General features: G+C 51.2%; 3 protein-coding genes across 3 annotated transcripts in view; all 3 read right to left on the bottom strand.

Moving 5' to 3' along the window:
- Nucleotides 1-14,169, bottom strand: part of LOC135181475 (neural-cadherin-like) — an 88,437-nt gene extending 74,268 nt beyond the window's left edge. The window contains exons 1-5 of the mRNA XM_064154712.1: nucleotides 13,926-14,169; nucleotides 5,004-5,198; nucleotides 4,184-4,409; nucleotides 3,458-3,662; nucleotides 3,124-3,235 (exon numbers count right to left, since the gene is read on the bottom strand). Coding sequence (XP_064010782.1) covers nucleotides 3,124-3,235; nucleotides 3,458-3,662; nucleotides 4,184-4,409; nucleotides 5,004-5,133 — 673 coding nt within the window. The 5' untranslated portion in view covers nucleotides 5,134-5,198; nucleotides 13,926-14,169. The remainder of the gene's footprint in view (nucleotides 1-3,123; nucleotides 3,236-3,457; nucleotides 3,663-4,183; nucleotides 4,410-5,003; nucleotides 5,199-13,925) is intronic.
- Nucleotides 13,813-15,086, bottom strand: LOC135181013 (protocadherin-8-like). The gene has a single exon (XM_064153945.1). The coding sequence runs from the start codon at nucleotides 14,953-14,955 to the stop codon at nucleotides 13,813-13,815; it is 1,143 nt and encodes a 380-aa protein (XP_064010015.1). The 5' UTR covers nucleotides 14,956-15,086.
- A 4,218-nt stretch (nucleotides 15,087-19,304) lies between these two features.
- DPY19L4 (dpy-19 like 4) overlaps nucleotides 19,305-24,375 on the bottom strand; it is a 52,476-nt gene continuing 47,405 nt past the window's right edge. Inside the window, exon 19 of the mRNA XM_064154710.1 lies at nucleotides 19,305-22,507. Coding sequence (XP_064010780.1) covers nucleotides 22,343-22,507 — 165 coding nt within the window. The 3' untranslated portion in view covers nucleotides 19,305-22,342. The remainder of the gene's footprint in view (nucleotides 22,508-24,375) is intronic.

Below are 24,375 nucleotides of genomic sequence, written 5' to 3'. Positions count from 1 at the left end.
AGCTTCATTCAATTTCCAGATGGGCTGAGTCTAGTCTGGGTGATTTTCTTAAGACTGGGGGTCGGGGGGGGGGGAACACCCAAACCATCACATGTGCTTAACAATCGTCCTTTGTTTTTCCCTAGGTGTCTTCTTGCAAATAGGCAACAGCAGGCTCACTTGTGCATGACAAAAACATGCCTTACTTCTCAGCAACAGCTGGGAATTCCATTCCCCTCCCATCTGATGCCATCCTGCAAAGAGATCTGCACTGCAAGGGTATTTCAAGGGTCATATAGCAATCACAAGCAGGTCCGTGCTGGCTCTGCCTGTGCTCTGAGCTGGCATAATACAAGCAGCTAACTCCAGCTCAGAGCCTTGTTCTGCTGGCACAGTGGTGTATGTGAAGGAGTGCAGCTAGCCCTGCTGAGAGCTTCCCTCCAGGCTTTTCAGCTCAGACCTTATTTGCATTCAGAGATGTCAAAGCACACGCAGTTGAGCAGAAATCTGCTCATAACGCCTGAGCAGGCAGACTGACTCAACTAGAACTGCATCAGGGCTGCAAACATGATCCCAGACAGACTTCAAGTGTGCTCAAATCAAAAGGGTTGACAACTGAAACCAATGGCATGCAGCACACTGCCCCTGGCAGCAACACAGAGCAGCAAAGGCTCTCCTCAGCTTGCACTTTTGCTCGTGAGACATTCTGACGCTGCAATATTCCACCCCTCAAGGAACATCAGCCAGGGAAAGAGATGCTTTTTATGTTTGACCCCTCAGATGCCACTTTCTTTGGCAGCCACTGCAGGGCACTCGTCAAGACCAGGCTGCAGGTGACAGCAGCTACGGCTCACTTGCAGCCACCAGCAGTACTGCTCAGCCCTTCAACACCCAGAGAGTGCTCTCCCACCCATTTTCACTGTCACTATACTCCCACTCTGCCCTTCCTTTCCCAAGAAAGCTCTTTCTCTTGAAACATATCTTGCATGGCAAGACAGCCAAGGGAGATGCAATGGCACAGCTCTGCATTCTGCTTCCTTTGCACAGGGGCCAGATTTTTTTCTTCTGCACACCTGGGTGACTATGTTCAGCTTTACAAGTCTCCTGGAGAGAAGAGCATTTCTGTCTTCAAGGAAAACCACGTGCTTAAGAATTTAAGGAGCTGATCATAGAATCAACCAGGTTGGAAGATACTTCCAAGATGATTCAGGCCAACCTAGCACCCAGCCCTAGCCAATCAACCAGACCATGGCACTAAGTGCCTCAGCCAGGCTTTGCCTGAACACCTCCAGGGACAGCAACTCCACCACCTCCCTGGGCAGCCTATTCCAATGCCAATCACTCTCTCAGCCAACATCTTCCTCCTAACATCCAGCCTAGACCTCCCCTGGCACAACTTGAGGTTGTGTCCCCTTGTTCTATTGCTGGTTGCCTGGCAGAAGAGACCAACCCCACCTGGCTACAGTCTCCTTCATCCCAATCATTCTCAAAAGCCATTTAACACCACCAAACCAACAAACAAAAAAACCCAAACCCAACCAAACAGAAAAGGACCTGCAGCAAACTCTGAACTCTCCTGGAGATATTCAAGGTGAGGCTTGACAGGGCTCTGGGCAGCCTGATCTATCTGAGGATGTCCCTGCTTACTGTAGAGGGGGTTGGAACTAGATGATCTCTGAGGTCCCTTCCAACCTAAACCATTCAGGTGTGTAAGTAAGAGACAACCCAGCAACCATTCTATGAACTCTGGGTAAGTGTCTAGAGAAAGCAGCTCCTGCAGGCCTCTTATCAGCATGTGGCTGCACAAGGGAAGCAAAGCTGCTTAGCACCACTGCATCCTGCGTGGTGCAGCTTCAGATTGGTGTTTTCCAGCATCTTAGACATGTAAATATTTGCTAAGCCTTGCCTTGGCACTTACCCATTTCTCACATGGTTCATAACCCCAGGAAGGTCTCAGCCCCTGTTCCCACTATTCAGCCCAGTACCTACTCCTCATTTCAGTTTGAATACTGACAGCAAGCCCCCAGGTGCTCTCCCAGTTTGAGGTAGAACAGTCTTGTGGCATGCATCACATCACTACAGACAATGTCAGATCTCAAGACTACTCCAAAGGCATTTAAATGCAACCAGTAAAACAGGTTGGAGAAGGGAACCTAGAGGGGAAGGCTGGGAAGGGACAGCTTAGAAGGCTTGTTGTGATAAGATGTGGGGCAGTGGTTTGAGACTGAAGCAAGGGAGATTTAGGTTGGACATAAGGAGGAAGTTCTGCACAATGAGAGTGGTGAAATCCTGGAATAGGCTGCTGCAGTTGGAGGTGTCCCTGCTCACTGCAGAGAGGTTGGACAAGATGCCCTTTGAGGGTCCTTTCTAACCCAGTGTAATCTGTGAATCTTCTCTTTGGATACCACAAGATCCCTGCCTGGGCACTGCACAGAGGTCCTCACATGTAGATACTCAAAACTCTGTTCCCAGGGTACCTAAACACCACCTGCAGACCTCCAGGAGAGCTACCTGTGTCCAGGTAGCTAACTGTGTCCAATTCTGGGCTCCTCGATGCAAGAGAAATGTCGAGGTGCTGGAAGGTGTCCAGAGAAGGGTGATGAAGCTGGGGAGAGACCTGGAGCACAGCCCTGTGAGGAGAGGCTGAGGGAGCTGGGGGTGTGCAGCCTGCAGAAGAGGAGGCTCAGGGCAGAGCTCATTGCTGTCTGCAGCTATCTGAAGGGAGGTTGTAGGCAGGTGGGGATTGGTCTCTTCTGCCAGGCAGCCAGCAACAGGAGAAGGGGACACAGCCTCAAGCTGTGCCAGGGCAGGTCTAGGCTGGATGTCAGGAGGAAGTTGCTGGCAGAGAGAGTGATTGGCATTGGAATGGGCTGCCCAGGGAGGTGGTGGAGTGGCTGTGGCTGGAGGTGATCAGGCAAAGCCTGGCTGGGGCACTTAGTGCCATGGTCTGGTTGTTTGGCTAGGGCTAGGTTGGGCTGGCTGAGCTTGGAGCTCTCTTCCAGCCTGGCTGATTCTATGACCCTACCACCCACGTCTTACCAAGGCAGTGCCTGCTGTGGAACACACAGGCAGAACATGAACTCACAACACAAACCTGTGGGTCTGCGGCAAGACTGAAACAAAAGGTAGCAGGATGACCCTCACCTTGCAGTAGAGATGTGCCTACAGGAATGGTTTCAGGAATGTTGTCTCTGCTGTAAATGGAGTGCTGGAATTCAGGAAAGCAGTCATTTTCATCAGTGATATGCACCATGACCTGCAACAAAAGGAAATGCTGAGGGGAGATTTTGGGTTCTCTTCTTAGGAAAAAAGATGAATTTCCACATCAGAGCCTAGAGAGGAAGGCAGCTCAGGGCCCAGCCTTCTGCCTGGACCATAAGGCCCTCCTGAGCACCTTCAGCAGTGGTGTAGACCTTCTGTGTGCATAGCTGTTCCCGGCAACAAGACACAGCAAGGAGAAGCGAAGCGGTGCAGGTACCTCAGTCACGCTGCTGAGAGTGCTCTCCACTTCCATGGCTTTCAGCAAGAGGTGGTAGAGGTGGTGCTCACTCTCGTAGTCCACAGGGTGGGTCAGGCTGAGCTCTCCACTCTCCTGCCTCACCTTAAAGAGCCCACTGGGGTTGGTCAGCAGAGTGTAGGAAAGAGGCTGGCTCTGGAAAGAAACAGCCTCAACCACTGCCACTCTGTAAAGAGCAAGAGGACGACTCCTTGGTTCAGAGTAACAACAAAAGCTATCTCCTGAGGACTTAGAAGAGGAAGATGAGTTTGAGGGACCCAGTGTTGGCTCTCTGTCAGCACTGGGCTCAGTTTTGTATTCAGACTGGAAATCCCTATGCTACAGGGATCTGAAGGGGACCTACAGGCAGGCTGGGGAGGGACTGTTTAGAAGGGCTTGGGGCAATGGACAAGGGGTAGTGGTTTGAAAGTGGAGCAGGGCAGAGTCAGGTTGGACATCAAGAGGAAGTTCTGCACAGTGAGGATGGCAAAACGCTGGAACAGGCTGCCCAGGGATTTGGTTGAGGCCCCACCCCTGGAGACATTCAAGGTCAGACTGGACATGGCCCTGGACACTCTAGCTGGAGGTGTCCCTGCTGACTGCAGGGGGGTTGGGTAAGATGCCCTCAGAGGTTCCCTTCCAACCCAGCACAACCTGTGCATAAGCCTGTGTGCAGGGAGGGAGCTCACCTCAGCAAACACAACTTACCTTTCTCCTGCTGGAGTGTTTTCAGGGACAGACACACTGTAGGACATGTTAGTGAACTGTGGAGGTCGGGAGCCTGCCAGGATGGAGATGGAGGCGTAGGGGCTTTTGTTACCACGCTCATCAGTGGCTTCCACAGTAACCACATACTCCTTGTTCCACGTCAGAGGCAAGCCAGTGGTCATGATGATGCCAGTGTCCTTCTCCACTCGGAATCGCTCTTCACCACCTAGCAATATATGCACAAAGATGCTCTGAAAAATACCCCACAGTGAGAATGGTTGCATCTGCAGTGTTCTGTGGTCACCTGTCCTCAGCTCATCCACCTATGTCCTTGCACACACTTCTTTTCCCCTCTCCACCTCCTCTTTCACTCACACCACGCTCTGCTGCCTGGAGCAGTATGAAAGAGTTTAAGGTGAATCTTGTAGAGTAGAGTTATAGGTTGGACTTGATGACCCTGAGGGTCCTTTCCCACCTGGCTGTTTCTGTGACTCTGTGAATTGCTCATCTCCCTCATCCTATCACATGCATTATCAGCTGGACTTGGTGACCCTGAGCAGGTGAGCAATGGAGCTTTGAGCCAGCAGCAAAGCTGCAGTTGATTTCAGAAGAGAAGGAGAGCAAAGCAAATGGCAGCAAGTAAGATTCTCATCCCTGTGATTGCTTTACTTCAAGCACCTTCACCTTCCACTTGCTGTACCTGTTCTGAGGGACTCCCTGGGGGGAAAAGCTCTCAAGGAAATGATAAAATGGGAAATTTTAAGGAAAAATCTGCAGCTTCACAGAATGTTATCTTCTATTTTCTTCAGAGTAGCCCTACCTGCAACGAGTGTGTAAGCTATCCCAGCACTGCTGTTCTCACTGCTGCTGTGAGCTGCAACAAGCTGGTAGATGAGGGTTCCTTTTCGAGCATCTGGATCCACACGTGCCAGGTAGGGGTATGGGTACATGCCCCAGGACAGAACTTCCTCTTCTGGGGTGAGAAGTGTCACATGGCAGAGGTACCAGTCATGATCTGCAAAAGATGTCAGGGATTTCTAGACAGCTTGTGCACAAACTTCCATCAGGAATGCTTAAGATCTCATCCAGTAGCATCTGTAACCAAACTGATCTCATTGCTGTCTACAACTACCTGAAAGGACATTGTGGAGAGGCTGCTGCTGGTCTCTTCTCACAGGTAACTGGAGACAGAACAAGGGGGAATGGCCTCAAGCTGAGGCTGGAGAGGTTTAGATTGGACATTAGGAAGAAGTTTTTTGCAGAGAGAATGGTCAGGGACTGGAATGAGCTGCCCAGGGAGGTGGTGGAGTCACCCACCCTGGATGTGTTTGAAGGTTGTTTGGATATGGTACTTAGGGCTATGGTTTAGGGTGAATCTTGTAGAGTAGGGTTCTAGGTTGGACTTGGTGACCCTGAGGGTCTTTTCCAACCTGGATGTTTCTGTGAATTGCTCATCTCCCTCACCCTAACACATGCAATATCAGTTGGACTTGGTGATCTCAAGGGTCTTTTCCAACCTGACTGTTTCTGTGATGCACAGAAATTTCAGTGCAGACACAGGCTTTGGCAGCTTGATGTGCATTAAATGCTGTTCAACAACTAACTGGAGGTGTTCAAGCAAAGCCTGGATGAGGCACTTAGTGCCATGGTCTGGTTGACTGGCTAGGGCTGGGGGATAGGTTGGACAGGATGATCTTGAGGGTCTCTTCCAACCTGGTTGATTCTATGATTCTAACTAAAAGTGCTTTCAGAAACTGCTTTTAATTAGTTAGATATGCACATTAAATCCTGTGTCAGTCACACCACTTGCCACAATGGTTTTAAGGGTGTGCTGATCCAGGTCTGGCCTTTATGACAGACCCAGCACAAATATTGCCAGTTTTACCAAATCTGGTTTAAAGCCTATTCAAATATTTCTCTTAACAACCAGTGGAAGTGGTGAGCAAGCAAAATTCCCTACAATTCTCCCCACTCCAACGTTAATTTTTTTTAGCTTTCTCAAACTACAGGATATAGAAACACAGAATCAGTCAGGGTTGGAAGGGACCACAAGGATCAGACAGTTCCAACCCCCTACCATGGCCAGGAGCACTCTATCCCAGATCAGCCTGGCCAGAATCCCATCCAGCCTGCCCTTAAACAGCTCCAGGGATGGGGCCTCAACCATCTCCCTGGGCAACTCATTCCAGGCTCTCACCACTCTCCTGCTCAACAGCTTCCTCCTCACAGCCAGTCTGAACCAACCCACCTCCTGCTTTGCTCCATTTAATCACAGGAAACCTAAACTCAACCCTTTTGACCTCACAGCAGCTTGCTAACAAATGCTAAAGGTGCACATGAGCTTTGCAAAGAAAGGTTCCTAAGCACATTTATGTTCCAGAGGTTGCCTTAGGCTTTGACTGAAATCACAGTGAAGGCATTATTGAATATATAAAATAATCTAAAGTAATCAATAATAAAAGAAACTAAAGGAGAGAGTGGAGAAGTCTAAGAGTACAAGTCAGAAATGCCAGCAATCACTTTGCCATAGCAAAGCCTGCCTCTAGGCAGGGACATGGTACCAGCAGCACTGTTAAATCCCTGCCATCCCCCTTTAGTTCCCCTGTCCTTCAGCTCTTGCACACCATTGATTTCTGAAGCTCCCATGTTCATTTGGCACTCACTGCCAGGCAGCCTGAGGGAATTTCTAGCACAAACACTCTCTGAACCTTGTGCTTTCCTTTGCTGTTCACTTAGAGGGAAGAAGTGTGGGAAGGAGTGAATGCCACTCTAGAAAGAGTCAGCACCACACATGAAAGGAAAAACACAGGATGAAGCCAAACCCAGAAGGCCAAGGTACAGCAGCAGGTGGCAACAAACTTCAGCTATCAGGTGGAGCATCTTTCTGCTGCTGAGAGCTGGCTCCCTCCTTCAGCCCCCCAGCACTTCAGGCTTGAATGAGCTGAGCCATTCTCATTGATCAAGCCAACAAAATGTAAACTGAAGCAGGCTGCAAGCAGGGTGACAAAACAGCCTGAGTTATCTGCACAAGCTGGGTGACCTGCACAACCTGGGTGACCTGCACAACCTGGGTGACCTGCACAACCTGGGTGACCTGCATTCAGACACCAGAGCTCCAATTCTAGTGGAGAGTGAGTGCATGCAGGTGGGGATTGGTCTCTCCTGACAATTAGCAAGAAATGGGACCAGAGAAAATGGTTTCATGCTGCATCAGGTGAGGATTAGATTGAACATTGGTCAAAAGTTCTTCCCTGAAGGGGTTGTAAGGCACTGGAACAGGCTGCCCAGGTGGAATCACCATCCCTGGAGGTATTTCAATGATGTGTAGATACAGCGCTTAGGGCTGTGGTTCAGTGGAGGACTTGGCAGTGTTGTGCTCCATGAGCTTAAAGGTCTTTTCCCAGTCTAAATGACTCCAGGATTCTCTAATTCTGTGAGGAAAAGAGTGATATAAAAGTCAGGTCTAAGCTGGAGCAGGTCACAAACTCTAAAACAATGCAGAACATGCTGGGGAAGGACTATTGACAGGGTCTTGTAATGACAGGATGAGGAGTAATGGGTTTAAACTGGCAGAGGGGAGAGTCAAACCAGGTGTTAGGATGAAGTTCTTTACACTGAGGGTGGGGAGACACTGGCACAGGTTGCCCAGGGAGGCTGTGGATTCTCCCTCCCTGGAGGCGACCTGTTCTAGTGGGAGGTGTCCCTGCCTATGGCGGGAGGGTTGGAACTGGATGATCTTTGTGGTCCCTTCCAACCTAAACCATTCTATGCACCAGAGCCTGACCAGAGGACACTCAACAGTGCTGTTCTACCCTGCCACCCAGAAAAAAGCTGTTCAGAGGCAGCACTTTGGTCTGTCACCACCCAGCAGCGCATAGCATCATGGAATCAGTCAGGGTTGGAAGGGACCACAGGGATCAGCCAGTTCCAACCCCACAGCCATGGTCAGGGACACCCTACCCTAGATCAGCCTGGCCACAGCCTCATCCAGCCTGGCCTTAAACACCCCCAGGGCCAGGACCTCAACCACCTCCCTGGGCAACCCATTCCAGCCTCTCACCACTCTCCTGCTCAACAACTTCCTCCTCACAGCCAGCCTGACTCTCCCTACCTCCAGCTTTGCTCCATTCCCCCCACTCCTGGCACTCCCTGAAAGCCTCCCCAGCTTTTTTGCAGCCCCCTTCAGATCCTGGAAAGTCACAAGAAGGTCACCTGGGAGCCTCCTCTTCTCCAGCCTGCACAGCCCCAACTCTTTCACTCTGTGCTCACAGCAGAGCTGCTGCAGCTTCTCAGCATCCTCCTGGCCCTGCTCTGGACACTCTCCCGCATCTCCACAGCCCTCTTGTCCCAGGGGCTCCAGAACTGGATGCAGTACTCCAGGTGGGGTATCAGCAGAGCAGAGGAGAGGGAGAGAATCACCTCCCTGGCCCTGCTGGCCACACTTCTGCTGCTGCAGCCCAGGCTCTGCTTGCTCTCTGGGCTGCAAGTGCTCACTGCTGGCTCCTGTCGAGCTTCTCCTCCACCAGCACCCCCAAGTCCCTCTCCTCAGGGCTGCTCTCCAGACACTCACTGCCCAGCCTGGGTTTGTGCTTGGGATTGTTTCGACCTTGCACTTGGCCTTGTTGAACCTCATGAGCTTGGCTTGTGCCCCTCTCTCCAGCCTGCCCAGCTCCCTCTGGATGGATCCTGCCCTCCAGCCTGGCTGCTGCACCACACAGCTTGGTGTCACCAGCAAACTTGCTGTGGCTGCACTCAGTGCCACTGTCCATGGCACCCACAAAGATGTTGAACAAGACTGGTCCCAGGACTGATCCCTGAGGGACTCCACTTGTCACTGGCCTGCACTTGGCCATGGAGCCATTGACAGCCACTCTTTGGGTGTGGCCATCAAGCCAGTTCTTTATCCACCTAGTGGTCCACCCATCACACCCATGTGTCTGCAGCTTGGAGACCAAGTGCAGACATTCCTGTGCCATTTCCTCTTGGCAGAGACACCAGGAGCAAGAAACTCAAGGATGTGAAGGGGTTGCAGAAGCTTGGCAATCCAATACTATGCAAAATGATCACACTGACCTCAAGCAAGCCAGGAAAACAACACCAGCCTTGATAAAGCAGGGCTGGTTTCCACCAATGCACTGCTGCTTTCAACTGTCATAACTGCAAAGGCACTAACAGATCAAGCCTCTGGAAATCAATAGTGCTTTATTTTGTTCCACTGACTCAACTGCAGCAGCCTATTAAATCAAAATGCAACATCACCCAGTGATGTTACAGCTCACCCAGGCTGTCAATATGAATCATCCACTGAAAGGAAGGAAATAATCAGGAAAGCAGGCTCTGCAGCCTGTGAAATGGGACTGCCAACAGCAGAAAACAGCCTCTGCACCATACATTTGATAAGGAGCCTCGGTGTGATGAGAAGAGAATATCAGTGAGGGCTGACCTTCCTGAAGATGCTTACATGTGAGAAAGGCATGGCATGAAAGGGATGTCAACCAGCCACCAGCTGAGAGAAATCTAAGCAAAAGGGCTATGATATAGCAAGCACAAGGGCAGGGGAACTCACCACATGACTGTCTGTGCAACGAGGAGCTGCTTGCTTTCTGTCTTTGAGGGCTCCTGCTCTTCATCAGATCAGAGCAGATACACCTGTGCCATCCTCAGATGAGAGCATGGTAGCAAAGAAAGGCCTGGCAAAGGTTTTCAAACAACAAGTGGCCATTCTTCTACACCTGTATCTATTCTGTGTTCCTTCAATCACTCATTTTCCTCCCTCAAGGGATGGAGGAAATGTGATAGAAGTAATTCTCTTTTCCCAAGCTGTGGGTTTGATGGAACTGATGTTGGGAAGATGAGAAGTCAAAAATGTGCATTAAAAAAATGGTAGGTTTTGGTTTACTTACATCCCCTCTGGCAAAACAAATCACTGGAATGTAAAAGACTGAGATCCAAATGATATCCAAAGACACTTCTGAAGTGCCCAGCATGACATAACAAAGGCTTTCTCATTCTGTGGACACCTCCTTATGAAGAAGGCTTGCAACATAACCTTCACATTTACCTCTTTGCTTTGCAAGCTTTTAGATGGTTTATCATCTATTGGCCTGGAGAAGAGGAGCTCAGGGCAGAGCTCATTGCTGCCTGCAGCTGCCTGCAGGGAGGCTGTAGCCAGGTGGGGTTGGGCTCTGCTGCCAGGCAAGCACCCACAGAACAAGGGGACACAGCCTCAAGTTGTGCCAGGGCAGGTCTAGGCTGGATGCTAGGAGGAAGTTGTTGGCAGAGAGAGTGACTGGCATTGGAATGGGCTGCCCAGGGAGGTGGTGGAGTCACTGTCCCTGGAGGTGTTGAAGCCAAGCCTGGCTGGGGCACTTAGTGCCATGGTCTGCTTGATTGGCCAGGGCTGGGTGCTAGGTTGGACTGGCTGAGCTGGGAGCTCTCTTCCAATCTGGCTGATTCTATGAAGAAGCAGGACCCAAGAAACACCACTTCCATTCATGACTTTTACGTAGGAGGTGGCAATTAATAAGGGGCCAATAGTTTTGGTTTTCAGTTAATGAGAGGATTACAAGGTTGGTACATGTTCCATTAACACTGATGACTGCTAACTTTATTTAGAAAGAAGCATGAGGAGAAATGAGGAACAGACCACAGTTAATTCTGTTTAGCTGTAGAGAGTACACCAAATTTCCTCAGACCAAAACAAAAAATGGGATGCTCAAAGCCTCTCATCATTTCACCACCTTCCTACAAAGCAGCCAGAAAAAAAAAGGTCCCAAATCCATCACTGTACAAAGTTGTTATGAGATAGCTTTTATTTTTGAAGTGGCTTAAAGGAGTGTCTAAACGACCTTGGCCCACTTGATCATTGAATTCCTTTCTCCCTGAGGCTCATCTCTTGTCAATACATTATCAGTGCATAGACAGTGGTAAAAAAACAGGCTGTACAGCAGCAGACTGGGGAGGACAATGAAATGAATCATCTGTACAATGCTGCTCACAAGGTTATTTACTTTCATCAGCAATGAGAAAGATGCTCAAGAGACACCTGAGCTTTCCAACACCACCTTCAGCTTGAAAGGGAAGTTCTCCTTCCAGTGTTGAGCTATTTGAATCTTAGAATTATAGAATCACAGAACCAGTCAGGGTTGGAAGGGAGCACAGGGATCATCTAGTTCCAACCCCCCTGCCATGGCCAGGGAGACTCTATCCCAGATCAGCCTGGGCAGAGCCTCATCCAGCCTGCCCTTAAACACCTCCAGCCACGGGGCCTCAACCTCCTCCCTGGGCAACCCATTCCAGCCTCTCACCACTCTCATGTTCAACAACTTCCTCCTCACAGCCAGCCTGAACCTACCCATCTCCACCTTTGCTCCATTCCCCCCAGTCCTGGCACTCCCTCACAGCCTCAAAAGTCCCTCCCCAGCTTTTTTTTAGGCCCCCTTCAGATCCTGGAATGTCACAAGAAGGTCACCTGGGAGCCTCCTCTGCTCCAGCCTGCACAGCCCCAACTCTTTCACTCTGTGCTCACAGCAGAGCTGCTGCAGCCCTCTGAGTATCCTCCTGGCCCTGCTCTGGACACACTCCAGCATCTCCACAGCCCTCTTGTAATGGGGACTCCAGAACTGGATGCAGTGCTCCAGGTGGGGTCTCAGCAGAGCAGAGCAGAGGGGCAGAATCCCCTCCCTGGCCCTGCTGGCCACACTGCTGCTGCTGCAGCCCAGGCTCTGGTTGCTCTCTGGGCTGCAAGTGCACACTGCTGGCTCATGTTGAGCTTCATCTCCAGCAGCACCCCCAAGTCCCTCTCCTCAGGGATGCTCTCCAGACACTCACTGCCCAGCCTGCATTTGTGCTTGGCATTGCCCCGACCCAGCTGCAGGACTTTGCACTTGGTCTTGTTGAACCTCCTGAGCTTGGCTTGTGCCCCTCTCTCCAGCCTGCCCAGGTCCCTCTGGATGGATCCTGCCCTCCAGCCTGGCTGCTGCACCACACAGCTTGGTGTGGGCAGCAAACTTGCTGAGGCTGCACTCAGTGCCTCTGTCCATGGCACCCACAAAGACGTTGAACAAGACTGGTCCCAGGACTGACCCCTGAGGGGCTCCACTTGTCACTGGCCTCCCTTTGGCCATGGACCTGTTGACAGCCACTCTTTGGGTGCGGGATTTGGTTAAAGGTAGCACCTAGAAATCCTCTGCAGCATGTTTGTTATGCTAAATGTTTCTGTGCACAACACAGCCCACACCTGCAAGAGTAAGTTTCTTGGGCAGGTTTCTCAGCCTGGTGAAGATCAAAATGGTAAAACCCAGAACTCCTGGCAGGCTTTTAGCACTTTTTTTTTTTACCTTCCAGCTGTGCTTTGCATTTCCTGAGCGTTAGGCTGTAAAAAGCATTCACAGAAAGCTGTAACTATTCCCTCTACAGTGAAACAGTGTACATCCCAGAAACCAATCCCAAGCAAATGAGAGCCAATAACCTTATCAAGGACCTGAGCTACAGTTGCAAACACACTACAAAACTTGCTCTGAGTAAGATGGAAGTGGCACATGGCAATGACAGCTCTTACAGCCGTCAGGCGCCACAAGCCTGGCATGGCTTAAGGAGTTTACTACATCTGGACAATCTCCCTGCTGTGCTGTTTTAGGCTGGAGGTGAGGAGAAAGTTCTTCCCTGAGAGAGTCATTGGACACTGGAATGGGCTGCCCGGGGAGGTGGTGGAGTCGCCGTCCCTGGGGCTGTTCAAGGCAGGACTGGACGTGGCACTTGGTGCCATGGTCTAGCCTTGAGCTCTGTGGTAAAGGGTTGGACTTGATGATCTGTGAGGTCTCTTCCAACCCTGATGATACTGTGATACTGTTAGGAGAACCATACACAGCATACAGCCAAGTTGGATGAGGCCTTGAGCAACCTGTTCTAGTGGAAGGTGTGCCTGCCTATGGCGAGGGGGTGGAACTAGACGAACTTTGAGGTCCCTTTCAACCTAAACCGTTCTATGATCCCATACAAGCTGTGGCCGTACAGAGGATTTGCACGGCGGTATAATGACATCTCAGTTTAGTGCACACCAGCTCCTAGACTCAAATCGGTTTTAGTTTTAGCTTGTCCTAAGCTCTTTGGCGTCTCCTTTGCAAGGGCTTCTCTGCCCTGCCGTGCTGACTCCCAGCACCGCTCAGCCGCAGGAGGCTCTCGGAGCGCTGCGGGCTGCGGCCGCTGCTCTGCCGGCTCACAGCCCCGAGGCACCGCCACCTCTCCCAGCCCAGGTCAGAGCACCACAGCGAAGGGAAGCTCTCTAGTAAGAGCTTCAAGACAAGCTGTCTGTTGTGATGTGCTCCCGCCTTTAACTGCTTGTTAAGCCACCAGCTTAACAGACCTACCGAAGTGAACCTGCGGTGCTACAGTCCCTTACAACACAGCGTAAAGCGATGAAATCACCGCGCCCCATGTTTTCATCAGCTCCTCCAAAGACACGAGGCAGAAGCTCTGCAGGTAGCACCCGAGAAGAGGCGGCACATCCCCACGCCACCAAACCGAGCCCGGGCCACAGCTCCCACGGCCACTGCGGCTCACGACACCCCACGAAAGACGGCATCGCCCCGCATCTCCCGAGCGACAGGAACCAGGCAGACAGCACCCGCTCAGCGTTCCCCTCCTTCGGTGAGGACCCTCGACCCCCATCCCGCCTCACGCGGGGCCCTGCCACAGGGAAATGCGGCCTCTCCCCGCCGCCCGGCCCTGCCCGGCTCCCTACCTCGTCCTCCACCGCTGTGCACCTTGACCAGCACCTCCGCCCGGTCACCCGCGCGTAGCTCTCGCCGGAGGTAGAGCCGCCCCGACGTCCTGTCGACTCCCACGGCGCTGGCACCGGCAGAAGCGAGCTCGAACCAGCTGCCTGCCGCCCACTCGCGGCTTTGCGGGATGGTGAAGACGGTGTCGCCCACCCGCGCCCCGGGGGGCAGGCGGGCCGTGTAGCGCCGGGAGCCAGGGCCCGGCGGTCGCTCGGGCGGCGGCAGCGAGCGCTCCCGCCGCCGCCTCCCTGCCTCGCCGTCGTCTTCCGACCGCCGTCCGCGCACAGCTAGGCGCAAGCACCGCGCGGTTCTGCGCAGCGGCCGCGGATGGCCGTGATCCTGAACCGCCACGCAGAGGCGGAGCCGGCGCAGCCCCAGCAGCGAGCCCACGGTCAGCACCTGTCCGCTGCGGGGCACCACGAAGAGCTGCCGGCTGCTGGCGCCCGGCGGCCAGGGCCGGTAGGTGAGACGCGCGTTGGCACCCTCGTCGCTGTCGGAGGCGCGGAAGCGGGCTATCTCCGTGCCCAGCGGGGCCAGTTCGTCCACCTCCAGCGGCCGCGCCGGCGGCAGGCGCGGCCGGTGATCGTTGCGGTCCAGAACGCGGACCCGCAGCAGTGCTTCCCGGAGAGCCCGTCCCGTCCGTCGCCGCAACCGGAGCCCGTACTCGGGCTGCGCTTCCCGGTCCAGGCGCTCGGCCGTGCGAAGCAGCAGCAGCAGCCCCTGCCCGCCGCCCGGCCGCTGCTGGAGGAAGAAGTGGGAGGCGCCGTCCCCTTCCAGCGCCCACTCCCCAGCCGTCTCCCCGGGGCCCAGCAGCCTCCGCAGCGGCACCTGCAAGCCCCGCACCTGTGTCCCCGCTGGGCTGTTCTCGGGCACCTGCCCGGAGAAGCGGAGCGAGCGAGCAGCGCCGCCGCGCTCCAGCGCCGCCGCCCCGCAGAGCAGCAGCAGGAGCAGCACCGGGAGCCGCCCGCAGCCGCCCAGTCGCACCCAGCCCATCCTGCCGAGCGGAGCGCAGCAGCGGGAGGCCGCGGAACGGCACCGCGGTGGCACTGAACCACGCTCCCGCCGCACACTCTCACGACACGTGGAGCCCGGTCCCGACCCCTGTGCTGGCCCGAGCCGTGGGCGGTGACAGGCGAGCCCGCCCCGCGTGGGTGGGCGAGGGACTGCCCCGCCCGCGGTGGAGCAGACGACAGTCCCCGACGAGTGCCTCATCCTGCCCCGTTCTGGACCTTTTGTGCCCAGGCGGCTTTGCCGCCTGCGCGTAGAGCGTCCGAGTGCTCCCTCACAGTAGAGGGGCAGACGGCCGGAGGAGAGCTCTGCTCGGGGAAAGCGGGCAGCCGCCTGCTCCCCCAAACCTGTATGAAAGCCCCAGGCAGCCTAGAGGGGCAATCAGCAAAGAACATGGGGGGGAAGCGTTATTGCATGAGAGAGGGCCTTGGGATACTTGGATCGCTGAAAAACGACTGTAAGCGAGGAGATTCTTACTGTGTTGGAAGTGTGGCCTCTCAGCAGTGCTCCTCAGATGGAGTTTTGGCAGAAGTGGGAAGGGCTCAACATGCCTCAGTGCACAACGTGAAGAACAGCATCTATGGTTGCATTAAAAATTTCCATCCCTAGGTGAAATACCTCTGCAGAAAGAACAGAATGAGCTGCTCTGGAGCACAAGCCTGAAATGGGCTTTCTGAAGTAGGCAAGCAAATGCACCACCCCTGCAGGGTGCACCTCATCCACAAAACAGCCTGGCCATGGGAATCCCTGCACCGGTTGTACCGTAGTCAGTGGAAGCATGAACCAAAGTCAGACAACTCCTGTGCCTACCACTCCCCTCTACTCATCAAAACAAACATGGCTCATTTTACACAGTATCACAGTACCATCAGGGTTGGAAGAGACCTCACAGATCATCAAGTCCAACCCTTTACCACAGAGCTCAAGGCCAGACCATGGCACCAAGTGCCACGTCCAGTCCTGCCTTGAACAGCTCCAGGGACGGCGACTCCACCACCTCCCCGGGCAGCCCATTCCAGTGCCCAATGACTCTCTCAGGGAAGAACTTTCTCCTCACCTCCAGCCTAAATCTCCCCTGGCACAGCCTGAGGCTGTGTCCTCTTGTTCTGGTGCTGGCCACCTGAGAGAAGAGAGCAACCTCCTCCTGGCCACAACCTCCCCTCAGGTAGTTGTAGACAGCAATAAGGTCTCCCCTGAGCCTCCTCTTCTCCAGGCTAACCAATCCCAGCTCCCTCAGCCTCTCCTCGTAGGGCTGTGCTCAAGGCCTCTCCCCAGCCTCGTCGCCCTTCTCTGGACACGCTCAAGCATCTCAATGTCCCTCCTAAACTGGGGGGCCCAGAACTGAACACAGCACTCAAGGTGTGGTCTAACCAGTGCAGAGGACAGGGGCAGAATGACCTCCCTGCTCCTGCTGGCCACACCATTCCTGATGCAGGCCAGGATGCCACTGGCTCTCTTGGCCACCTGGGCACACTGCTGGCTCATGCTCAGGTGGGTATCAGTCAGCACCCCCAGATCTCTCTCTGTCTGGCTGCTCTCAGCCACTCTGACCCCAGCCTGTATCTCTGCATGGGGTTGTTGTGGCCAAAGTGCAGCACCAGCACTTGGAGCTATTGAACACCATCCCCTTGGACTCTGCCCATCTGTGCAGGTGGTCAAGGTCCCGCTGCAGAGCCCTTCTGCCCTCCCACCCAGCCACATCTGCCCCCAGCTTGGTGTCATCTGCACACTTGCTGATGACTGACTCCATGCCCTCATCCAGATCATCTATGAAGATGTTAAAGAGGATGGGGCCCAGCACAGATCCCTGAGGGACACCACTAGTGACAGCTGCCAGCTGGATGTGGCACCATTCACCACCACTCTCTGGGTCCAGCCCTCCAGCCAGTTCCTAACCCAGCACAGAGTGTTGCCATCCAAGCCATGGGCTGACAGCTTAGCCAGCAGTTTGCTGTGGGGGACAGTGTCAAAGGCCTTGCTGAAGTCCAGATAGAGCACCTCCACAGGCTCATTGCTCTAGCACGACTCAACAAACAGGAGGCAACAATTCCCTTCACCATGATGGCAATGGCTTGGGAACAGCCTTTTGGTGACCCTCTGCATCCAGCTGATCAAACTGTGTTAGTATTTTTCTCCAGTAAGAACTCTGCCTCTTGCTGTTTGAACACTGGTTTGTGAGTTTTGGGAGCAGGCTGTGAGGAAGGCAGGAATGTTTGTTGACAACTGCATGGCAACTTCAGTGAGGATGTATCTAGGCTGGGAGTGAAGCTCTGCTCAAGAAAACCAGACACCATTTCATCAGCTCTAGTCAAATCTTACAGGCAACAGTCAAAGGTGACAACCACCTGCTAGATCTGCACCTCTGCCACCTGGGGAAGTACCAGTTTTAAGGAGAGGTTCACAGATTGCATTGGGTTGGAAGGGACCCTCAAAGGTCATCTTGTCCAACACCCTGCAGTCTGCAGGGACGCCTCCAACTAGGTCAGGCTGCCCAGGGCAGGTGACAGCTGAGAGATCACATCACATTATTACCAGCTGCCAGCTTTTATTCTCAGCCTAGAGAGGCAAAGGGATGACTGTTTCTGAAAACCAGCACAATGTGAGGTCTCAGACTGGGGAAGGCAAAAAGTAAACCCAAATATTTTAAAGGAATGGTTTACCACTAAAGTAATCATCAAGTTGCATCCATGGTCAGCAAGCTGTGAGTGAAGGGGACCTAAAAGCAGGCTGGGGAGGGACTATTTAGAAAGGCCTGTGGTGATAGAGTGAGGGGCAATGGTTTGCAACTGGAGCAGGGCAGATTTAGGCTGGACATCAGGAGGAAGTTCTGCACAGTGAGAGTGGTGAAATCCTGGAACAGGCTGCCCAGGGATGTGTTTGAGGCCCCATCCCTGGAGACATTCAAGATCAGATTTGGCATGGCCCTGGTGTCCCGGGTTAGGGTGGATCCCTCTCCTGGTAGAATTAACTCACTGCAACACGGATTTTTGGAAAGTCAAGCGAAAATGGATTTGTATTTCTGATAGTTTAACAGTAGAAGGAGAACAAATTACTACAGAAATATAATAACCTTGATGAAGATGGGGAAGGGGTCAAGTGGCAGTGAAGCGGCAAAAGCAACAGCAGCCAAAACAGCAGTGGGGGAATCATAGAAACAACCAGGTTGGGGAGACCTCCAAGCTCAGCCAGTCCAACCTATGCCCCAGCCCTAGCCAATCAACCAGACCATGGCACTAAGTGCCTCAGCCAGGCTTTGCTTCAACACCTCCAGGGATGGTGACTCCACCACCTCCCTGGGCAGCCCATTCCAATGCCAATCACTCTCTCTGCCAGGAACTTCCTCCTCACATTCAGCCTAGACTTGCCCTGGCACAGCTTGAGGCTGTGTCCCCTTCTTCTGTTGCTGGTTGCCTGGCAGCAGAGCCCAACCCCACCTGGCTACAATGTCCCTTCAGGTAGTTGTAGACAGCAATAAGCTCTGCCCTGAGCCTCCTCTTCTGCAGGCTGCACACCCTCAGCTCCCTCAGCCTCTCCTCATAGGGTTTGTGTTCCAGGCCCCTCACCAGCTTTGTTGCCCTCCTCTGGACACCTTCCAGCACCTCAACATCTCTCTTGAATTGAGGGGCCCAGAACTGTACTCAGCACTGCTCAGGCCACCTCTTGAGTGCTGTGTCCAGTTCTGGGCTACCTGAAGGGAGGTTGTAGCCAGGTGGGGTTGGTCTCTTCTGCCAGGCAATCAGCAATAGAACAAGAGGACACAGTCTCAAGTTGTGCCAGGGGAGGTCTAGGCTGGATGTTAGGAGGAAGTTGTTGGCAGAGAGAGTGATTGGCATTGGAATGGGCTGCCCAGGGAGGTGGTGGAGTTGCTGTCCCTGGAGGTGTTGAAGCAAAGCTTGGCTGAGGCACTTAGTGCCATGGTCTGGTTGACTGGCCAGGGCTGGGTGTTAGGTTGGACTGGATGATCTTGGAGGTCTCTTCCAACCTGTTTGATTCTATGATTCTATGAAGTCTTAATGTGCCTGAAAATATTATATTCAACTTATTCCTTCCAGGTGATTTTTGTTTTTCTTTTTGCCTTTACAAAGATCAAGCATATCAGAAAGTGGAAATGTGAAAGAGGCAATGTGCCAGCAAAACAACCCCACAAATTGCTAAGCAAATTCTCATTCTTCCCAGTGAACAGCTGCTAGATGGCTGGCAAACATCTGCACATGAGCATCCTTAGAGGCTGGAGTATTTAAGACACAGCAGAAGCTCTAAAAAAATCAGAGAGACAGCAAATAAAGAAAAAAAACCACCCCAAAAAATCATCCACCAGAGAAACACAAAGAGAGTTGTTTTGTTCTGTTTAATAAAAGCTTGCAAGGCACATGTTTCAACTGAATTGCAACATCTACAGCAAAACAGATCCAAACTTGCAAACCATTTCCCCAGCCCTTCATGGAATCAGACCTGTGGCGTGGCTGAAAAGCAAGCTGGGGTTGCGTGTACAAGTCCAACGTAGTTATGCCCTGTTGTTGTCCTTCTGGAGGATATTCATGAAGCTTACTGTTTCTTTTTCACAGCAGGTGGAGATTAGAAGAGACACTATATCCATAGCTGGGTAAGACATCCATCACTTTGGTTGCAAGACGTGGTTCTTCCAGTCTCATTTCAAACCTGCTGCCTTTTTACTGCAACAAGGGTGACGTTTCTCCCCCAGGAAAAGCTCCTTCTGTTACTTAAGGCTGCTGTGCCAAATGGTGCTGCAATACAATTTTTTTTTCCCTCTAATATAAAAAGCAAGGTAAAAATTTTAACTGATTCTCCTAAAGCAGAATCAATTGAAGTATCAAGAATACATCTTAAAAACTATGACAAGACTAACACCAACTACTATGTCACAGTTCACGGAAAACCCAACATGTTTGTTTCAAACATGCCTAGGAGGCCAACGATGTGCTACAGGACAGTGTTCTTCAGATGTACAGATGGCCTCCTCTGTGTTGCTCCCAACATGTGTGCTCTACATGCAAGCATTCATACGACACTCTGCCTGGTAACCCCCACACAGCATCCTGGTGAAACACAACAGGCAGTCAGGCATGGTTAAATGTTGCATCTTGGCCTGGCAGTGTAAGGCACGAAGCCAAAAGCTGTGCAACTTCACCCACCCAAGTGCAGTTGTAACCCTGAAGTTTGCTACCTGGAATGCCTTATTGCTGGTATGAAATGAGACTCATGAATGACTAACTTCAGGCAGGCAAACAACTGACACACAGACACGGAACTCCTTGACAGAGATTTAAGCAAACTTCAACTGTATAAGGAACTCTGACCTGACTTCCACATATTGCATCTACACCCATCCCAGCATGGACAGAGTAGGTTTCTGCAGGCTTGCAATAGCTCAAGTTACTACTGTAGTTTCTGTTGCTGCATGGTAAGAGTCTGAACAGTCCAGTGCACTTGTGCACAAGGAAATAAATGCAGGCTGCATTTGGAGACACACACACACACACACACACTACCCTCAACATAAGGGCTGCATCCCCGGAAAGGAGATTTCCTTTTCACTTGTAACTCAGTTACACTGCAGACACATGTTTACATGTATCACTTCTCACAACCACCACATCCAGTTACCTGAATGCTGCCTTCAAATAAAATGCATCATTTTACAGCTTGTCCAGAGTCAAAATAAAACTGAAAGTTAAAAAAAAAGAAGTTACAGACACCTTGACTTGTACAAGAATAAAGCTCTTCTTCTTTTTATATCACTTCAGTAGTGATAATAGGTTTCCTAAAAGCTCAGCACTACCTGTTAGTGTAAAGTAAGCAAATGCATCTGCATAGAGCAGGTAGGAATCTGCATACACACTGACATGCTGCAGTTCCTAACAGTTTCAGAGCTCAAATCTCTGAGTCTGTGCTAAGGATTGCTTTGGAGCTTTCCTTCTGCATCTTTGCCAGCTGAAGGTTCAGCCTGTTTTGTCAGATCCTTCACTGAAGACACCTGGGCTCCAAAGGATCACTTCCATGTGCCTGACAGGCTGGGTTCTGGGCCAAGTGTAACTGCAGGTAACTCCTAATGGGTGAACAACCTCTTCCAAAACACATCCTGGCTTTCTGTCCAGCTACACCTGGGTATTACCTTTATGTTTTACTGGACTTTCCCTGCCCATGGTGGGGAGGTTGGAGTAGATGATCTCTAAGGTCCCTTCTAACCTAAGCCACTCTATGATTCCATGAATTAAAGCATCATTCATATCAGCCAGCACCAAACAGATGAACAGACAATTTAAGGACAGTTGCATATGCAAAGGGGGTGATACAGGGAAGACAAATCTCAGAGGGCAGCAAGACTGCAAAGCACTTTTCCACATTTTTAAAGATCTCAGTGTAGCTGCACAATCAATATAAAAATAGCTATGAACAACAGTTACTTATGGATGGTGCTGATGAGAGTGGTTTAATTACAGCTATGGCACTATCTAAATGTAACTATCATACAGCCAGTTGAATGAAATGAGCACCTCACACACAGAGAGAAGGGTGAAACTGAAGTGCACAGGTCTCAGTAGCAAACCTAGATGTCCTGCTACTGCAAGTGTGGCATACTGCTGGATACTGGCCTGTTCTGCTGGCTGCTAAGACACACACACACACGCATAGAAACATCCTGAAGACAAGTTCTTTCCAAACTAAAGATAAGACCTTGATAACTTCTACTGCTAGGACTGAGTCCAAATACTTCCACCAACGTGTCTCTAGCAACGTAGAGATCAGTGCCTTGATCTGTGGAAGTGCTGTTTAAATAAACCCTTCCTTTTTCAGAGAAACACTCACAGCTACATGTCAACTGTATGGATGTGTGTTGGATAAACATAGAACTGTGTAGAGTGGAAGGCAGGAAGAATTTAAACAACAACAACCTCCTCCCCCACCAAAAAAAAAAGCCCAAACGCTTAACTTGAAAGGACAGGGGATACTGATTGCTTTCCTGATAGAAAATAAAAGCTACTATGTCTTAAATGAGTTCTTTAAATAAGTTTTCTACTGAAGTCTATTCACATCAGCTCTCTAAGACTAAAAAAGAGTTAGAAACCTCACTGACATGAAATTTGATGATGATTCATGATGGGAAGAAAAAATGCAAACCTATGGAAGACTGTCACACTTTGTGGAGACTTATAAAAGTGACAAGTTGTCCTGTTTCCTTCAAGGATGGTTATCAGTGCCTGTTGATTTGCAGTTCAAAGAATTCCAGTTGGGTAGAACTGAAGTTGTCAGTACGCTGCTGTGTGCAACAAGAACTTCCTTGGTCAAAAAGAACTTTTCCAACTGAGCTTCACTCACAATCAATCCTCAGAAAGCAGCCTGCAGGCTTTCTTCAGGACTGGAAGGATATCACAGTGTTGATTTTATACACAAAGTAGGATCTGTTCCAGTATACCCGAGTGAAGTAATTCACATATGGAGAATAGTTCATCTTGATTTCATGGCAAAATCGTCCGTGTTTCGAGTAGGCATAACTGTCACCTTCTTCACAAACCACCTGTCAGGAAAGAAGATCTAATTAACCCCCTGAAAAGGAGAAGTTACAGAAGGTAATTCTCTCCATCTGGTTTACTTCTGCATTCTGTAAATCTTATTACAATAGACATTGAATTTCCATGCTTCATGATTTCAGTAAGCTGAAAACTTGTATCGTAGAATGGCTCAGGTTGGAAGGGACCTCAGAGATCATCTTCTCCAACCCCACTGCTATAGGCAGGGACACCTCACAACTAGACCAGCTTGCCTAAGGCCTCATCCAACCTGGCCTTGAACACATCCAGGGATGAGGCAGCCACAACCTCCATGGGCAGCCTATTCCAAAGTCTCACCACCCTGGAACTGAAGAACCTTTTCCTAAGATCCAGTCTAACCCTGCTCTCCCTCAGCTTCAACCCATTCCCCTTTGTCCTGTCTCTAGATAGCCTCAGGAAAAGTCCCTCTGCAGCCTTCCTGGAGGGTCCCTTCTCAGGTACTGGAAGACAGCTCTAAGGGCCCCCCCAGAGTCTTCTCCAGGCTGAACACCTCCAGCTCCCTCAGCCTGTCCTCACAGCAGAGGTGCTCCAGCCCTCGCATCATCTTTGTGGCCTCCTCTGGACTCACTCCAACAACTCTATGTCCTTCTTATACTGAGGACATCCAGAAATTGAGGCATCATTAGAGGTGAGGTCTCACATCTAAAGCAGCCTTTGTGAATGAATAGCTTTGCTAGGATGGCAGACATTAAGATCAGTGTACTTTACTCATACAGTGTGGAACAAAAGAAGTGGAAATTATCCACATGCCTCAGTTACCCAGCACTTCAAACCTCACCTGCACACAGCACACCACCCATGGAGGGAAGGAAATCCTCAGGTACCGTTTCCATGCCCAGTAAGTTTGACACACCTAATAAAGACTGAAGATACAAACATGTGCTAGCCTTTAAATCCCAGACAACTGACTTGGAAGCAAAGTGATTGTGTGTTTTGCCATCTGCTACCTGACATCCTTAAAGAAACCCCTTTGCTAGTCCTTCCCATGGCATGAATTTACATAGGTGTAAAAGAGGTGATAGGACAAATGCACAGAGAAAAACCTACTGGTAGCTACCAAACACAAACATAATTCCTCTAAGCTACAGTCTGTCAGCAGTCACTGGGAATCACCACTGCCCTTTAACATCTTTGTCAGTGACAACTGTCCTCTTATTTATAGTGATACCTTCCTAAGTCTGCACCTTATTCAACCAACTCTGCTACCTCAAATTGCCTAGCGGGGTGCTAACCTACCAGCAAGACTCAACTAATTATCTTGTAACCTCATCAGTACCAAAGAAGCTGTACTGAACTGAATGACAAGCTGCTCCTCATCTGTGCTAATCTGAAGCTAGCTGGAATATTTTGGTGAGAAGAATAAGATGATAGGCTGTGAAAAGGAAACAGTGGTGATGCCTGCTTCATTCACAAGCTTGCTGAGATGGATAAAACAAGAACACAAACATAGATAACACAGTTGATGTGTGTCTCTGGCTGCCTGCACTTTTCTCCCTAACCTGCTAACTAATCCTTCTGCTTCCTGACCCCCTGACCAATTCTCCAAACTCACCTTGAATGTAAGGCAAAGTCTGGGGTAAGGTAGAGGGGTGGGAAGAAGGTGGAAGGGTGGTTGGGAGCCCCTCCTGGGGACTCTGCTTTCTGGCAGGGCTGTTGTGCTTCTCTATTACTGTTTAACTTGTCTATTCCTGTATATATTGTAACTGTCTGCTTGTGTATTGTGCTCAGCTGTAAGCATAAAGCTTCATTCTTAATTCCCAGCTTGGCTCAGTCTAGTCTGGGTGATTTCATAAAAGCAGGGGGGCAGGTAACACCCAAACTCACATCATGCCAG

The sequence above is a fragment of the Pogoniulus pusillus genome, chromosome 14 (genome assembly GCF_015220805.1).
Source record: "Pogoniulus pusillus isolate bPogPus1 chromosome 14, bPogPus1.pri, whole genome shotgun sequence".
Taxonomy (NCBI): Eukaryota; Metazoa; Chordata; class Aves; order Piciformes; family Lybiidae; genus Pogoniulus; species Pogoniulus pusillus.
This window is presented reverse-complemented; position numbering and strand designations above follow the sequence as displayed.

Coding starts and splice junctions, on each gene's coding strand:
- LOC135181013 (XM_064153945.1), bottom strand. CDS start 14,955: ATGGGCTGGGTGCGACTGGGCGGCTGCGGGCGGCTCCCGGTGCTGCTC.